The 18,170-nt window shown below is 42.6% G+C and overlaps 1 protein-coding gene across 1 annotated transcript; it reads left to right on the top strand.

The window, feature by feature from the left end:
* Nucleotides 1-11,801: 11,801 nt before the first annotated feature.
* Nucleotides 11,802-17,045, top strand: AVPR1A (arginine vasopressin receptor 1A). The gene is made up of 2 exons (XM_042872569.1): nucleotides 11,802-12,786; nucleotides 14,121-17,045. Exons 1-2 carry the CDS (start codon nucleotides 11,802-11,804, stop codon nucleotides 14,402-14,404), a joined length of 1,269 nt encoding a protein of 422 aa, XP_042728503.1. The 3' UTR covers nucleotides 14,405-17,045.
* Nucleotides 17,046-18,170: the final 1,125 nt, after the last annotated feature.

The raw sequence follows: 18,170 nt of genomic DNA, 5'->3' as shown, positions 1-18,170 counted from the left end.
TTAGTGGAAGAAAAGAGCTTTTACATGTGAAATAATCTGCCTTTCTGTAGCAAACCAGAAGGCTTCTGGTATTATTAAAAAGAAATTTCACTCCTGATTTTTCAAGTCTTGCATATAAGTGTTAATATTCCAGAAACTGTGAGTACATCTCAATTAGACTGGAGATGCTCATGCAGAACATGAAGATGATGTGTAATACCGATAAGAGAATTAAAACATTATTTAGTTCTTGTCTGCCAAGTTACTTGAGTAATGGGTGGATCTGCCTCACATTACTCTGCTAGTTATCAATCTTCATAACAAGGCATTTGGGACCATTTGGGAGTGAATCTGTTGAAAATTATTAGAAGAGAGGGAATCGGTGTAAGAATTTGGTGCATTATAATTATTGAATTTGCTGTGTTTATTGATATGGAAAGGAGTTTATACACCCAAAGGGCATATTTAATCTTAGCTCTTCTCTATCTAGAGCACTGGCAAATACTTATTTTATTCCACAGCGCAGGAGGATAACATTAAATTTAATTTAAATAGCACTGACTTGAAGTATTTCAGCTTATTTTAATGCTAGTTGGGAAGCAATCATAATTCTACTTGAACGGCAAAGAAAGAAGATGAAATGCTGTGTTCTTGGTGTAAGTATTTTCCCTCTGATCTGGCAGAGTTGCTTTCAGTGAGCTGAGCCCTGCACACATTTCCATGATCAATGTGTCAAGCAGAAGATACAAGAACTTGAAAGAGAGTATGTGGGCACACATTGAGTGCTTGTACATCTGACCCTCACATGCTGGTCACAAAGTATCTCCTTTTCTCTCCCTATTTTTCCTCCCTTTTTCGAGGATCTGAAAGGTGATCTGGTATAAGGCAATGCTTTCTGGTATGATTGCTGCTATAATAGATTAATGCTGTTTGTAGATACATTGCTGTCACTTTCTCTCCAAGCTCTACGCTGACACACATGGGATATGGAACAGAGTCTGCAGTCACTGAAAAAGCAAAAATATATTTAACTCCTTACAACTTCTGAAGGAGGACCAAAGGTGATGAGAAGCTCGAGACAACAATTTTTTCATGGGAGATGATAGAAATGAACTTGGAGGCCTATGTACGGAGAGCTAGAGCAATGTGGGGATCTGCCAAAGAAAGCCAAAATCATCCAGGTAGTGGAGCAAAGAGTGATTCTTTCACTGCAAGGGCACAGTGCCCATAACCACACCAGTAACCAGGGGGAGCTGACAATGACTTCTGACCATATGGCCAAGAGACACAGCTCGGCCTGGTCCATATAATAAAAGTTGCTGCTCCCAAATGAAGGTGGCTGCATCTAAGCTACTTATAAGCAACTCAGGAGAATTCCTGTAAAATTCTGAGCCTAAGCCACATGCACATTGAAATTGGACCCTGTATCCAGTGGTCTCAGAAGAATGGAGATTTGGGTAGCTGGACTCAGATGCTAGGAGACAGACAGGTTGCCTCTAGTGCCAGTACAACCTGTAAACCTCCCAGTAGAAGCATTACTAATGCTTTCAGGACTAGTGTGCCTACTTCGGCCTTGTTTTCCTCCCTTGTCTCAGCAACAGACACCACTGAGAAGTACATGAAACCATCTGTGTCTGTCATAGTCATAGTAGACATTGCAACAGCAAGCCACAATGTCCCTTAGGCCTTATCTTAACAACAGCTGTCCATATTGGTCCATATCCCTGATGCATTCTGCCATTGCCAGCCCCCTCAACCTCTCAACACCTTACTGTATTGCACAGTGACAGATGGCTTCTTGCTGCAAGACATGGTGTCTAGTTGTCCACTAAACCATCTGCTTTAAATTTCTTTGAGCAACTCCTTCCCAATCGTTATTTGCTCAATTGTTATTTGCTCAATTCCTGCACTGCTCACAATTCCTCTGAACTGCACATCTGAAGAGCTCCCTAAGAAGGATCTACCCACCTTCTCCTTCTGAGCTGTGCTCCCTGTCCTGCTGCATTCCCTACAGGTCTGCCATGTGCCTCAGACACAGTCCAATGAACTTTGCTGGGAAGAAGGATAGAGGCTGAGCTCCAAGCACCAGGTGAGGGTCTGTCATCTTCTTGCCTTCTGCCACATGGCACCAGGAAACCATCTAGAGTGGCTCTGGCTTTTCACACAAGGTCTCCTCTTCAGAGAGCTCTTGTGAGGAGATGTATCAAGGGAGAGTGGAGGCAAACTTGGTACCATGCAAAACCTTTATTTGATTTTAATATCCCAAGGCAAAAGTACTTGAGGGGGCAAAGCATCTCAGTGAAATACAGTGGTTCAGGAAAGCCCATTTCTAAGCCTTGTCTTCCCTGGCTCCTGAGCCTACCACATCATCCACAGTGGCTACATCTTCACCCAGGATGAAGCTAGATAAAACTGACCCTGGATGTTATTAGAATGCATGTGAGGCTTAGAAGATTCACAGCTATGACTGGAGAAAAGGTATTAAGAAACCTCCTACCTTTGGAGTAACCCTAAGCAAAGCAGAGGTTCCCAATGGGATCAACTGTCTTTGGCAGATGCATGCACCCATCTGTGTTTGTTTCTTAGATGCACTTGGGGCAGCATATTAATGGCATCTGGCTGCTGTTTGAGATACTCTCCAGCAACTGCTGCTTCCTCCAATGTAGTTTCTAAAAGAAACTGTAAAGCTGCAATGTAGCCCCTGAGAGTGAGATCCCAGTCTCTGGGCTATAAGAATCTGTTTAAAGCAGTTCCCCTTTGTCTATGCCATTATCTTTGTCTTCAGGTGTGGTGGTAGGAAACAGTCACAGATTATTACAGCAATTAGGTAGTAAGAGAAGGAGGAGGTAGTATGAGCCAGGGCAGGCCTTTTGGGCAGAAAATTATCTCCATTGATTCAATGCAGTTAGTTGCTGATTTTCTCAACTTTTTGCTTAACAAATTTTACCAACTTCAATGACATTGAATGGGAAACTGAAGGTATTACTCAGCCAAATAGAATATTAATTTTCCATGATTTTTTTTTTTCTTTCTTTTTTTTTTTTTTTTTTGCTAGCACTACATTTCATAGAACAAATGTAAAATCTGACGGGTCTAAGTTTACATATTTGCCACAAAACCCTAGGGGGAAAAAAAAGGAAACAAATATTTCCTGAATACACTTTCAATAACAGAAAAAAGAAAAAAAAAATGAAAAAAGAAAAAAGAAAATAAAAACACAACAACAACAACAGTAACAACAACAAAAAAAAAAACCAACAAAACAGACAAAATCCCAAACCAGCCAAACTTTCTTACAGAGAACTTTCAGCTACCTCAGATGGCTGTTAGAAGCCAGCCATGTTTGTAGATAAAAGTAATACATTTCATTAAAGCAACTGATACAAATCTTTAGTAATGATATCATCTACAAATCTTGCCTCTTTTGTATCCTCTGATCATTATAGCTACAGAAGCACAACTATTTCATCGTTACGGGTAATATACTCTGTTGGTTTTTGATCTTCCATCGTTTTCCCTATTCTCTTTGCCTCTTTCTTGCCTACTTCTTGTCTCCTCTCCTATCACTCCTGCATTTCCTTTGCTGCAGCGCTCTGCATTCCCTTCCTGAAACAGGCTTCATCAAAAGCAGCTTGTTATCCCTTATTAAAATGATCAACAGTGAAATACTTGCATGTTGTCTCTTGTCATAATTAGGCTTTAGATTGGGAGTCTTTAAAAGTAGAGACTCTTTTGTCTCAAATCCAGTGCCACATATTGTCTCCGGACTCATTTTATTAGGTAACTTCCATACCCCAATAGAATATATTCTCCACCCTACATAATCTACAAAATCCTTGTTTGAAAATCAAACTTGAACTCTGCAGGCTGATTTTACAAATGGGCCAGATTTCATTTGCTTATATAATCCACATTTGAGCTAATATATTATGTAGAAGAAAGAAATTAGGACATTATCCTTCTAAATTTGGTTCAGTCCCCAACATGCTAGACATGTGTCATTCTGGCAAACTTCTGTTCACATCTCTGTAATTTCTCTTATCTCTGCAATGCTTCTTATTTGCTGCATTGTGTCAGTTTAGAAATTAACAACCTATATGTAAGAGTTTGCTGTCATTGTCCCTAACTTGGGAAAGCAACTCTGTTGCACAGGAGTATGTAGGTATCTGTCCCATTGCCTTCTCAGGGGACAAATGATAAAAAAGAGAAAACAATTCCAAATCTTGGTTGATTTTGCAAATTGCAGCACACAGGGAGGCTGCTCCTGTGGCAGCAATTGCTCCAAGTCTTCATGTGCCATTTGACAAAACTAGGAAGGTAGGAAATTGATGGAGAAGAAAAGAGAAAAACACTGCCTAACATATTGTGGGAAGATTGGATGCATTTATGAGTTTTGCCTCAAGAGTTTCCATGCAAAATATTGGATGTTGTCAGTGTATCACAAGAAAATCTGCAACATTCTTTAGAAAATATGGATGGCACATAGATAGGATGGCTCAGTCTGCTTAGCACTGTATCTTGTATCATCCAAAGCTCGCCCAAGAACTTCCTTTCCAGAAAGTGGAACAAAACCACCAAGTCTTTAACTCATATTAAAAAGCATTCTGTTTCTTTCTGGTCTTGTGTATCAGCTTGCTTCACTGCAGTGTGCAAGCTGAATGACAGTTCTTTAGAGATTGTTTTATCATTTGCTTCCAGAAAGTTTAGAAATATCTTCATGTTCCAACAAAATTTTATATATTTTTATTCTTACTATGCAATAAATAACCCCATTCTGCAGGTAAACAAAATCCTTTCAGAAAAATGCTTTGTTACTAAACAAACCTTACAACAGATAACTGAATTTTCCTCTTCATGCAATGCAATCAGACCATGTTTTTGCATGATACACTTCAGATTCAAACTTCCTGCAGTTTTCAGCAAGAGCTGAACTGCATAAAGGAAAAGTGCATAGCAATACCACATTGTTTAATTAATCTACAAGCCAATACTAATTTGGCAATCTCTCATCTTAGAAGAACATCTACAGTACAATCAAAGAAGCTAAAATTACAAAGATTAAGCCAGTCCTTATGGCTCATTCTGAGTTTATCTAGAGTTGATTGCACTAGGAATTGTATTAGGGCTGCCAGACTGGAGGGAGGTGTTAATGCAGTGAGAGTAATCCTATTCACAGCACACTCAGCAGCAGCAGTCAGATAAGTACAGCAGGTCAGACCAAATCTTAATGATCTCCCTGAATGTCTGTTCAGAGTCGTGTCTGTCACTCTGCTAGTTGTAAGCAGCGCTCTCCAAAGCATCGATGGAACTGTTTAAGTCATTCAGAAGGAGACCTTCAAAAAGTTTATTCAACAAATTAATGGTTGCTATGAATTTAATTTCTGCTGAGGTTAGCTCACGTCTGATTTCAAAAGAGAATTTTGTTAATGGACATTTCCAGTTACGCTCAAGTCATGGAGTTATATGGCATTCTACAAGGGAGATCTTTAAGCCAGTTGCTGTGCTTTGTTTCAGCAGATACATCTGAGAAGTTGGGGTCTAACAGAAAACTGAACAAAGAATAGAGGCAGCCTAAGTAGTTCGCTCTTCTTGATGCTTTATAGCCATCCTTGCTTCTCCTGATTTCCTTGTAGAGGCATTCTGACTGGAGAGGAGGCATATCAAAAAGCCACTTTGTAGCTCGTTTTAGCACTTCTTTTTAGCACTTCTTAGCTCTGGAGTTTCTGAATTTTTTTCTCACAGTGTTTTGGGAATTGGAAGCTTATATTGGTCTTATCATCTATCTTAGTTTTTTTGAAAGTTCCCTTTTGTCCTTCTTTGAGTAGTTCGGTATCTCCATTGGCAGTCTGGCTGCGTTAATCTGAATACTTGAATTGTCCAGTAGTGAAGCACAACAAAATATAAATTAAATTTAAGATTACTTTCAGAACAAAAATCAGACTTCATTAATTATTATTAAAATAGTTTTGCAATAGGGACAGGTGATGTCAAATTGTCTAAAATCACACCTGAAAAAATTGAGAATGCTGTCCTGAGGGAAAGCAAAACCTATAAATCCTTCTCCTTGTAGGTATTTCTGTTCCTTCCCATTTCTTCTTATAACCACATCTCATTTCAGTTAGGGAAATCCATTTCTCCTTGACCTTTTATTCCCAGACACATTGAAAAATTTATTCCAATCAAGTCATACTGTATCTGGCTTCAAAAAATGACATAATGTAGTATTGAAGCCATGAATATTTTCAGCTCATGAATATGCAGTCTGTTTCTGTATTTTTATTTTTCCTCAGCTTAATGGATATATTCCTCTCTCCACGCAACAGGGAACTCTGGACGCTTTAAGCAAATTGTTTTTCCCATTCCTGTCTTTTACATTCCTGCTGGAATTATTAAAACATAACATTGAGTTTTAAATAAGTTCTTCTACTTTCTTCAGAAGGTATGGCAACTTCAAAATAATCTCTCAGTAGTAATCTGGACCTCAGAATTTTAAACTTGAGTGTTCCTCCAAGTCTGTAGAGCTTTTGAACACGCAGCTCTGGCTGTCATCCCTCTGAGTTTGGAAAAAAAACACCTTTATTCCCATAATCTTCTAGAATCTAAGTTTTTCTAAAGCATTTGTTCATTTCCTAACACATTCTATATTATGTTAGGAAAAAAAGACAGTGAAAACCTCTTGTTTGTACGACCAAACTTAACTGATTTACTATCTACTTGCAGGTTGAAATCCATTTGCAAATGAAGATGTCCCTTAGTTTTATGAAACCAATGTTCTCTACCAATATAATTCTCTAAACATACCATAAAAGAGTATGATATGGAAAGTAACATCAAAATGTGTCATAAAAGCTGATTTTAAAGCGTGGATACGTCAGCAAGTTTTATGAGAAAAGGAAATGTTACCTTCCTGATATTTAGCTCATCCTACTATAATACAAAGCTAAAAGTTTTTGGAATTACTTGGCATTAAATAAGCTATCAAAAATCACGAAGTGCAAGTTCTAATGTTCAAGCATTCGAACAGTTTATTGCAGGATAGCAGAAAAACAGAGTTAGGCGAACATCAGCTTACATTTCCCAGTAAATAGCCCATGTCAGACATCAACCACGGAATATTTTAATGAAATGGTCCCACTCCTTCCTAAAGAGAATATTTCTCAGATTGTATATGTGAACTTACTGTATATTCCCATTCAGAGCTTCAGCAACAGTCTTCAAGCTGCACATAGCTACTTAAATCACATCTAGCGATGTAGCAATGACAAGCATCAAGATATTTTAAAGAACAAAAATTATTTCATATTTTATGTAATGACCAAAATATACTAACAAATATCAAATATAAATAACAACAATTTCAAATGGAAATGCCCCCTTTTCATGATAGATGAACCTTACCTGATGAATAAGTAGACATTATGCAATATAATCTCACTGAGATATTTTCCAAGAACTTCAGCTACTATTTTAGGGCCTCATTAATGACAGAGATGACATTAGACTATCTTATAAACCGTGGACTTGGAACTTGAAACTACGCTTCTCTACGCTTTTATTCTTCCCAAACTTGTTGCATATACATAATAGCTTGTGAGTTGGATGGCCAAACCTTCTTTATACAATTACTTGGTAAATTCATCTGTACCTCTTGCTTTATCAGCTCTTGGTTCCTCAGTTAGCTAATTTCAGAAAGCTCTCTGAGGCTTCCTTTTGAGAGCAAAGCTGTAACAATTCCCAGTCAAAAAAAAAATTCTTCTGAAGCCCTTCACTAATCTCTAATGCAACAGGATATGCATTTAAATTGTTTAATCACTTGTTGGGCTAGATTATTTTGCTACACAGACACCAAATTAATTGGGATCTTGGTTATCTTATTGCTTTAGTCCATAAGGTGGCAGCTTGACATTTCTAGATTCCTTGAAAACCCATTTTCTGAATTTGCTGATTTTTGTTATCTTATGTAGCTATCTAAGAGTTTACAGCCTCTCCAGGAGTGAGGCAAAACACACTTCTTTATAAAGCTGCTGAGTTCTGCTGCTATGGTGTCTCCTGGTTCTGTAGCTCTGGAATTGTTTTTAGGCACAAGGCAATAATGAAGTGCCAGAAGGGAAGACTCTGGTGCTGCACTGAGCCACATGCAAGCAGGAGCTTACAAGAGCTAAGGATGTTGTACCACATCCAAGAGCTGAAAATGGCAGCTTATTCATCCTAATCAGCTCAGGGAATTAATAACTAAGTAATATTAGTATAAACCAGCATGAATATTAAAGAGAAATAGATTATAATTCTAATTGAAACTATTAATGTAATAGGCAGTTTAATTGCTCTACTGGCAGTAGTCTGGAGAACAGAAGTGTTCTGTGGAAGGGAACTCCAGCAGCCCCAGAACAGCAGACTCAGCCTCCTGGGGAAGATCAGATCATCTCTCTTTCACCAGATCTCCTCTCATAATGGGGATGGTGGTGGCGGCAGCAGTGACAACAAAAAGGGATGAAGGATGCTGACTTGTTCAGAACAGCAACAAGCATTTCCTTGAGCTTACTTAAGATAAGAAAGATAGAGGTGACCCATATTATTCAGGTTGAAAGGAGAGAAAATCAAGATTCTAACAAGTGAAGGCATAAATGTTAAAAATAAAACCTACACCTCTATTGCAATATTATAGAAGGAGAGCAGAAAGAACCAAAATAAAGCAACAGCAACCAATTTAAACAAGAGGTCCGTAAGTTTAATTTTTTTCTCATTTGGATTATCCAATCTATTCAGGCTCTGACCTCAGCATGAACATAGTACAAGGAGATCAGATTAGATCACATTAACTTGTGTTTGAAGGCTGCTTCTGATTGACATTGCTACTCGTTCACATATTTGTACACTTCATTATTCATTCTCTGCTGGTAATTCCCAGGACTTCCCTCAATGAAGTGTGGAACAGTGATTTTCATACACATTAGAAGGGATTCAGAGCAAATCATAAGCAGTAAGAAACAAGATGATTTCATTTATGGCTTTGGCAAATGCAACTAAAATCTTCTTGTTTGCCTTTGTACATAAATCTTGCCAGAAGCCTAAGAAAATTTCAAGAAATGCCTATACATGCTGCCTCCATCTCTATAATTGGTTTAAACTCCTCACCCTCTCTGTATAATGATTTGGCTCTGGCTATTCTGCTACACACACCTACCTCTGTTTCTCTTTATACAACCTACCTTATGTAGTCCAAACAAATCATTTCACTTGGACTACCAGACCTGCTGTTGGCAATGCAATGACAAAGCATACTAAGAAGACATTGAAAGTGTTTATCCACTGGACACAAAACTAAGCACTTTGGCTCATATCTTGGCTGTATCTTCTGGGAGTGAATTTCCTCTCTTGCCATGCTAGATGGTTTGCTAGCTCCTCCTATTCCCTAACATTTCTTTTTAGAATCATAGAATCATAGAATAACCAACTAGAAGGGACCCACACAGATCGAGTCTAATTCCAGCTCCATACAGGACAACCCAAAAATTCAACCCTATGACAGAGAGCATTGTCCAAACGCTCCTTGAGATGTATCAGCGTGGGGCTGAGTCCACTGCCTTGGGAAGCCTGTTCCATGCCCGACCTGTTAGCTAGCACTGCTCCAGAGAGGACTCTGCTTCCTGCTGAGATGACGAACCCATAGAGGATAATCAGGGACAAACTGGAAAAGTGGATGTCCCATAAGCATCTATAAAACTAGGAAGGACTCAGACCTCCTTGAACTTCTGAGCCTGTGAGAATGTGGCTGCTGCAATATTTGCACCACAGATATTCTGCATCAACCAACTATATCCCATATCAGCAACCTCTTCAGAAAGATCACCACAGACACCAAGACTACTGACATACAGCATTTCAAAACCAGTACATTTTAAAATGTTTCAGAATATGTTTAAGGAGAGCTACTAAAATGTCCATCGGCACAAGCAGAAGTGTAATTCCATTTATCTCTTACATGTTGAGTGTCTCCATCTTACAGCTGAGATTATGAAGCAGCAGCCAACCCACCTGCTCAGACTCACCCTGCCTGCCTGCCTTCAGGTGCAGTAAGCTCTTGGCTTGGTTCTGGGATAAATGAGACAATTCTATGCAATGCTTCTACACAAATATTTTGGGCTCCTTCTGAGAATCAGATCATGTCATTGTTGGTGCAGTTATATCCCTCAGAAGCAATGTCATGCACAGCTTGTCTGTGTTCCTTCCCGCTATTTTAAATGCCTGAGCATGATTTTTACTAGAATTAAATGCTTTCATAGGAGGGTACGTGGACTGTTTTCTAAGAAGAAACCAAGCCAATACCCCTGAGCATTCACTTCACTTTTACTGATTAGTCTTGTCACCAAACTTTATAATGTATTTTCCATTAGTTTGGCTGGGTGCTTCCTAATACAAGAATCATTACTAAACTGCCACAAGAGTTATCAAAAATTGTCAGAAACATAAAAAAAAAAAAAAATAAAAATAAAAAAAGCACCAGATAAGTGTTAACACAGATTTATACAGCAGGCTACAAGTGGAAGCATTTATCAGACTGGCAGGAGACCTGAGCATGTGTTTGCATGGAACCTCAAAAAGCAGTAATTTAAAATCTGGCTGAAGGTGCACGAGAAATCATCAGTGAGAGCATTTAACTTCTCTGAAATAAGAGAACTAAGAGATAAAAGCTTGGATTATGCGCTGAAAGCAAAAACACTGATGCAGTACCTGTGAAAGTACGTCTGTTAATTCTCTCTCAGGTCTGAAAGGCTGAGGTTGCACCGTTTCACAAGGTGGATACTCAGGCAACATAAGAAAACCCCGTTTTAAATTCTCCTTTTCTGCCAACGACAGCATTGAATGACGCAGTGGATTTATGCTCCTGTGAATACAATCCCTCAGATTACAGGGGAGATACAGAGCTGAGGGTCTCGTTAAATTGCCTCGATGGTTTTTATTGTCCCTTGGATGTGCTGAAGGGCTGAGCGTGATGCAGTGGTGAACGGTGAGTGTTTGCACTGCAATTTTCCAGCGTGTGGTTACAAAGACTTGAGGGCCCATTGGGCTCCTAACTGCCAGTTTCCTTCTCTGCCCCGAAATCCAGACAGGACAGGGAGCTGCTGTGTGAACCGGTGAACTCTCTGCTCCCAGGAATGCTGATTGCCATCAGCCGGGTCAGCAAGACTGAAACAAGGAAGCAAAGAGAGCGAGGAGGGTAATGCGCTGCTTCTATGTGGCTCCGAGCCGGGTGTGCTGCCCTGCAGGGCTGCACTGGGCATCACAGACAACCCTCACTATGAACAGAGGACGGCAGGAATGGGCAGATACAGTGTTGCGAGGGGAAGGGAAGGGAAGGGAAGGGAAGGGAAGGGAAGGGAAGGGAAGGGAAGGGAAGGGAAGGGAAGGGAAGGGAAGAAGAAAAAAAAAAAAGGATCATAAGATTCGGAGTTTTCTGACTACATTTCAAAACTTCCAGACAGTGAAATGCGCAACTGAGAACCGAATCCCGTGGGGTACTCCTGAAGACCTATCTTCTATGGCAGGTTCCTTCATTCCAGAGGATAACTTCGCACTGTCCACAGTAACATCGTAGGCCGGCAAAAGGCTGCCGTCCCGTCCGGAGGTCCGAGACGACAACCCTTCGTCGGCCCCGGGGACGAGGCGAGGCGTGGCGGAGGGCTGCGTCAGGCGGCGGGCAGCCACTGGCACGGGAGCTCCCCCCGCCTCGCCCCCCGCCGCGGGGATAAAGGCGGCGGGCGCGGAGCCGACGGAGCTCGGCGGGCAGCGGGCGAGCAGAGCCCCGCCGCGCAGCCCCGTCCATGAGGCTCGGAGGCGGCGGCGGCGGCGGCAGCAGCCCGCGGGCGGCGGGCCTCCCCGCGAACGGCAGCCGGTGGCGGGGGGCTGAGGAGGGCGGCAGCAGCCCCAGCCCCGAGGCTTGGTCGCGGGCGCCCAACGGCAGCGCGGGCGACTGGGACCCGTTCGGGCGGGACGAAGAGCTCGCCAAGCTAGAGATCGCCGTGCTGGCCGTCACCTTCGCGGTGGCGGTGCTGGGGAACGGCAGCGTGCTGCTGGCGCTGCGGCGCACCCCGCGCAAAGCGTCCCGCATGCACCTCTTCATCCGGCACCTCAGCCTGGCCGACCTGGTGGTCGCCTTCTTCCAGGTGCTGCCGCAGCTCTGCTGGGAGGTCACGCACCGCTTCCACGGCCCCGACGGGCTCTGTCGCGTCGTCAAGCACCTGCAGGTGTTCGGCATGTTCGCCTCGGCGTACATGCTGGTAGCCATGACCGCCGACCGTTACATCGCCGTGTGCCACCCGCTGAAGACGCTGCAGCAGCCCACCAAGCGCTCCTACGCGATGATCGCGGCCGCCTGGGCGCTCAGCCTGCTGCTCAGCACCCCGCAGTACTTCATCTTCAGCCTCAGCGAGGTGGAGCGCGGCTCGCGGGTCTACGACTGCTGGGCTCACTTCATCATGCCCTGGGGGCCCCGCGCCTACGTCACCTGGATCACCGGCGGCATCTTCGTGGCTCCCGTGCTCATCCTCGCCACCTGCTACGGCTTCATCTGCTTTCGCATCTGGCGCAGCGCCCGCGGCAGAGCGCGCCCCGGGGAGGCGGCGGGCGGCGGCCCTCGACGGGGGCTGCTCCTCGCCCCCTGCGTCAGCGGAGTCAAAACCATCTCCCGCGCCAAGATCCGCACCGTCAAGATGACCTTCGTCATTGTCTCGGCCTACGTCGTCTGCTGGGCGCCCTTCTTCACTATCCAGATGTGGTCCGTCTGGGACCAGCGCTTCTCCTGGGTCGGTAGGTGCCGTCGGGGACCACGGCGCGGCCGCCGTCAGGGTTCGGGAAGGGTCACGGCCTCTCCCCCGAAGCACGTCGGAGCCGGGGCGCCGCTCTGCAGGGGCGTTCGGGGCCCGAGGGGCTCCCGGAGGGCGCTGCACAGCCGGGTGGAGGCTGCAGGAAGGTGTGCTGTCGGTGTTGCAATGTACTCACCGTCGCGAGTGCCAGTGCGGGCGGGGAACGCGCTACGCCCGCTCCCCGGCAGCTGCCTCCCGTACGCATTCTCTGCTGTCTAATAATGTGGCTGAGCACGTCCTGAGCCTTTCCTCAGAGTGCTCAGCGCTGAGCATCTCTGCCGGTCACCCCTCTAGTGCCTTAGAAAAGTGGAATTCCGAGGCTTGGAGCTGCACATCCCTCTGTTAATTCCAGCTGGAAATAATTGCCGAGCTTAAAACATTTAGGTGGGGGTTTACAGGCAGCACAGGAACACATACCTGTTTCCTCACGGTGAAAAAAATGCAAATCAAGATGTTGGAAGCCATAATTTCGCTTTATTTAGTATCCCCAAATTGTCACTTGCTGTAGCGAGGATGTTGATTACCACGAAGGTGAGACTGAAGTCATGCCAGGGATGCAGGGTCATGCAGTGAAATAGAGGCTTGTGTTGTTTTGTTGTTTTTTTTTTTTTTTTAACTTTCAAAATCACAAGAATAAGTCTTTACAAAGGGAAGAACTGATTATACCATGTATATGCAGTGCTTGGTAGTTTAACTGATGAGTAGATGCAGAAGGCCATAACTGGTGGCACAGTGCTCGCTTCTGTTTGTTCCTTCAGTAAAATGTGTTCAACCTCTGAAATGGGAATTTGATTTGGAAGCTGCCAGTTACAGAGCTCTTACCTATTTCCAGCATGCAGAAGTGCGTAGGAAAATCTGGTACAATTGAAAGCAGGGGGGAATCAGCGGGGATAGTGCCATTGATGCCCAAGGTAGCCAATTTTTAAGGCAAAAATCGGAGTAAAAACTGTTCAGTATTAAGCACAGACTTATCATCAGTGGAAATGGACTGAAGCATTATCCTGTGCCTGCGGGCTGTACTGGATTGCCTTGTACTTCTATCAGGTTCTTGCACCTGTTCAGACAGATTCTTATAGACTTCAGTGGGGGCTGCATGTAAGTAAGAACTTTCCCTTATTACACCCTCGTTATTATTTTCAAATGTTGTTGCTCAGGTCAATACCTTGTAGGAGTGGGATTATTCAGCAAATTAAAAAAAAATTTAAGCGTTAAGAAGGCAATTGACGGAAAGCTAAGAATGTTTCAGTGACGGCCAAACCTCTTTCTTTCCTCCCACAGACTCTGAAAACACTGCAACCACCGTCACTGCCCTCCTGGCCAGCCTGAACAGCTGCTGCAACCCCTGGATCTACATGTTCTTCAGCGGGCACCTCCTACAGGACTGTGTGCAGAGCTTCCCTTGCTGCCAAAAGATAAGGCAGACGCTAAGCAAGGAGGATTCAAACAGCAACAGCAGGCGACAGACTTCTTTCACCAACAACCGGAGCCCGACGCAAAGCCTGAACACCTGGAGGGAGTCTCCCCACTCCAAGTCCACCAATTTCATTCCCGTGCCCACCTGAGGCCCTGGGCAGGTGGGCCTGAGCACGTGGGGCTGGGCATGGGCACCGGCCATGGCAGCAAGGAGGGACAACGATGGCCACAGGCCGACATGTGTTGCCTTGCTTGGTGAGCTATTCTGCAGCCTGTAAGTTGTTGTGTGAAAGGTATTTAGGGCTTGGGCAACTGATCAGAAAGTCATGACAATAATAAAGCGATTCTTTTTCTAAATAGAATTTAATCTTCATTTTATTTTTTGTTTCTGAAGCAATACGTGTGCTACTTGCTCATGCCAAGCAGTACAAATGGCAGAGTTGGCCTACATGGGGTTAACCTTGCTCTCTAGCATTTCACGCCTAAAACTTCTCACACACAGAAAGAGAATGCAAAAGCAGGATCACAATTTGGTCTGGAATACCAACAGGAAGGAGTTGGAATAAAGTCCTCACTGACCAGACTAGGACAATTTAATGACAAAATGTAACAGCCTTTGAAAAGGCAAATCCTCTGTCCATGACATGCTACTGCCCATGTATGTATGTGGACTGAGGTGTTTGAATTTTAGGGTGACATCTCCTCTTCGTGTTGATGGAGGCTACACAGCATTTTTGTTTGATTTGTTCCATCTGTCTTTAATTTTTGTAACTAATTTAAAGAAATACTGCCATATATCAGTATCACAGAATTACAGAATCGAGGTTGGAAAAGACCTTTAAGTCCAACTGTCAATGCATGACCACCATGTGATATCACAGTGAATTCAGTTCCCAGTACTTTCCCTCAAAAATGGACACTGAGAATGTTGTAGACAAAAGGATGCAATCCCCATTGCTTGGCACTATCATCTCTCAAAATTAAAATGAGATCCAGAGCACCACTTAGCAGCCAAGCTCATGTAAGGCAGGCAATGGCATCTGGGTCTGAGGGGTAGGGAGTCGATATGGTAAGTTTTGATTAGCTCAGCATTATTGCAAACAGACACACGAGGAGAACTCATCACAACTCCCAGAATCACTGTGGGAAATAGTTGTATCTCTTCTTTTTGTCTTCACAATGACAGCTAGTATCAAGCTGCATCTGGTTTCTAAGTAAATAGCCCCATCAATCTGGGGGAATGTTACTATTTGGTAATGATGGTAGAATCAGTACATTCCAAGACACAGTTTTGGGAATTAAGCTTGCTGGGAATGTCGATAAAAATTGCCAGTTATTTATTTGTGACAGATGATGGCAATGTGGGCTGTGAAAATGGCAGTAAACTACGATAAAGTCACCACACTGCATTACCTAATTGTCAAGCACTCAAGGTGAGTTTGCTTCCACTACCATGCATGCCAAGCCAAAAATAGTTCCTACTACTTCTAAATAATCCTGTTCTGTCTTTGTGTGGAGACCGTGCTGTACCTGGTTTGAAGATCCCTGAGTAGTTTTTGCTGTGTTATCAAAATCCTGAAGACCTCTTTTATGTGTCTTGCATTTACAGTAGTGAAACCAAAAAGAGACCCATTCCTGTTCAGCCAGCATCTGTGTGATGCTCTGTTCCTCTCATCCGTTATGCTCTGTTCTCCCCATCTGCTCCACTTTCCTCAGCTGTTTGGATCCCAATATCCAGTTGTTCCCCTGGCACCACATGGGACTCCTGATGTGGTTCCATCTGGCTGTATAAAATGTGTGTGCTTCTGTTGGCAGTCAGAAACTTGAAAACACTTTTTCCCCACCAAACCCAGACAACCAAGATTATTTTCCTAATATCTTGAGGAGAAAAAAAATGGGGCTGCAATGGTAGTTTTCGCAGAGGATGAGGCAGGCCCCATACTTCTCTCAGTAGTGGTAGTGGAAATTAGTAGAACTGAATGACGGATAAGACCATAAGCAACCCATCATTCACTCCACAAGCTCCCAGCTGTATTGCTGGGCACTGAAAAAGGAAGAATATTCCTCAAAAATGAGAAATTAAATAACAGAAAAGTGAGGTTTTGTTTTCACCTAAGAAAATTGTAGCCCTTTTCTCCGTACTTTTCTTGGTATTTTCTGCACTCCAGGGGAGCAATCTGTTCTGGTTTGTTCTTGGTGGTGCCTAAAACACTAGAACCCAAAGGACGACATGATGGACTGGATCATATTTGGTGGGCTGCCTTTTTGGTCACTATTACTATTACAGATATGACTGCAACTCTCACCAGTTTTGGGTGAAGGTATATGACAAATAAGTTACATTTTAGTCCAAAAAATGCATGAAATGGAGCCCTGTGTGTATTTGTGCGTATCGTATATAGTGCCTATACTTCACAAGTGGGTAATTCACAATTACTGGAATTACAGATGTCTCAAGTATAATACTCTTTGCCTGGTTTTATATTTGTATTACATATGGTCTGTACAAAATTTTCATGTTTGCTGATTTGAGATGCTTTTGTATTACACATTTTATTCAAGCAGAGAAGACTGAGAAAACAAGTATACAATAATATTGATTGTAAAACTAGGCTGGGTAATGACTAGTAGATCAAAAGAGTAGACTGGCTCAAAATTATAATTTTCAGCTTCTTCCAGGTGAGTTACAAAGCCCAGGCTTATATTTGGGGCATGTCAATGTAAGTGTACACTGTGAGTGTTCTACGTTTTCTGTAATTAAATCAATAAAACAAATTTGGAGTATTTGAATTCCAGGCATTTTTGTAAATACCAACTTTTGTTGGTTTGTTCTTTCGTTTGCTCATTTGTTTTCACATGATTGTAACCTTGGAAAGTACAATCCGTAATTTTTTAATTGTTCATCAGTACAGATGCTTTTTTTTTTTCCTTAACAGCTGCTTTGGGTTCTCATGAGGGCACACTGATGAGAATGGAAGGATACAAGAAGCTGTGAAACCATGACACTTTTAAAATATGGCAACATGCTTTAATAAACTCATGTATGTTTGATGACAAGTATTTTGTTTCTTTCACTTGTCTAGATTTGCACGACCAGAAACATATTTGGTGATACTCCACATATTTTACAAAATGTAACATTTAGTCATCAATTTTGATGTGTTATTTCCATGGTTTTAAGGAGGAAGCAAATCTAAAATGCTTTTTCTGTCACACATCCAGCAGGAAGGACACATCCAAAGAAGGAACGTGCAGTCCATTAGTATGGAGGTGTTATTTGGATATTTTTGTTCTAATCTCAGTGAACAAAACGTTAAGCTCTTATGAAAACCAATATTGAACAGGTGATTTTACACTCTGGTGTTCCCAGAGATGCTGAATTTCAGCAGTTGAATGTCAAAAGTGGAGCATGTGTGATGATAGAAAAGACAGAAAAGATGTTGTTCTTCTAAATAAGAAAGGTAAGTGCCCAAAAAACCTTTTTTTTTTTTTTTTTTTTTTTTTTTTTTTTAATTCATTTCTTTTACAAACTGTAGGCAAATGCAAAAGTTTTTTGTTGTTGTTGGTGGTGGTTTTTTTGCATTACCACATAAAGACCAAAGTCTTCAAGAAAACACAAGTTCATGTGGCCCAGCCTTGCAAAGCTTTTGTCTTCAGCAAACCTCATGGCCAGTTCCTCATTGTTCCTATTGAAGTGCACATGTGCTCTTTTCCAGCTAATGTCTGAGGAAACCAGGGCACAAGGAGGACAGGAGCTGCACACCAGCTGTCATCCCAGGGCAGGTATTGGTGACACAGCCATGGGATTTGAATCTAGATCTCAAAGTTGAGCTATCGTTGGAATATGGAGTTACTGCATAGATAAAGTCCTACAGAGTTGTCCCAGCCTAAGTTCCTCCTCTACAGAAAGGACTA

This window comes from Lagopus leucura, unplaced genomic scaffold, assembly GCF_019238085.1.
Source record: "Lagopus leucura isolate 7727_CA_CO unplaced genomic scaffold, USGS_WTPT01 Super-Scaffold_100008, whole genome shotgun sequence".
Classification (NCBI taxonomy): Eukaryota; Metazoa; Chordata; class Aves; order Galliformes; family Phasianidae; genus Lagopus; species Lagopus leucura.
Note: the sequence above shows the minus strand (reverse complement) of the source record. Positions and strands in the feature narration are given on the sequence as shown.